This window comes from Austrofundulus limnaeus, unplaced genomic scaffold (genome assembly GCF_001266775.1).
Source record: "Austrofundulus limnaeus strain Quisiro unplaced genomic scaffold, Austrofundulus_limnaeus-1.0 Scaffold2869, whole genome shotgun sequence".
Lineage (NCBI taxonomy): Eukaryota > Metazoa > Chordata > Actinopteri > Cyprinodontiformes > Rivulidae > Austrofundulus > Austrofundulus limnaeus.
In genome coordinates, this window is record NW_013955271.1 from 1 (window position 1) to 328 (window position 328).

General features: G+C 55.8%; 1 protein-coding gene across 1 annotated transcript in view; it reads right to left on the reverse strand.

Moving 5' to 3' along the window:
• Window positions 1–2: 2 nt before the first annotated feature.
• Window positions 3–328, reverse strand: part of LOC106511507 (uncharacterized) — a gene marked incomplete at its 3' end in the record, with an annotated part of 8,406 nt that continues 8,080 nt past the window's right edge. The window contains 1 exon segment of the mRNA XM_014000256.1: window positions 3–216. Coding sequence (XP_013855710.1) covers window positions 3–216 — 214 coding nt within the window.

Genomic DNA, 328 nt, shown 5'->3' on the forward strand with positions numbered 1-328 from the left:
CACCTGTTGTAAAGGAGTCTCTGGTGTGCTGGTGGGTTCCTGTGAGTTAAAGTCCTCGTCTCCTGTTGTGCCTGGTCTGTCAGGTGACCAGTCTCCTCGCTGTGGGTCTGTCATCGTGCCCATCTCTACTCCAGCATCTCTCAGGTACTGCGCCAGAATGGGTGAGAGTGAAGTGTCAGTGTGCTCACCTGTGATGCTGAGGGGTGGAGACTGAGGTGTCTCCCTTCGAGTTTGCTGCTCAGTCTGTGTTACAGGTGGGGATGTCTGGGTTCTGAGCGTGCGGGTCTGTGGAGCTGGAGGAGAGACTGATGGAGATGAAGAGGAGGAG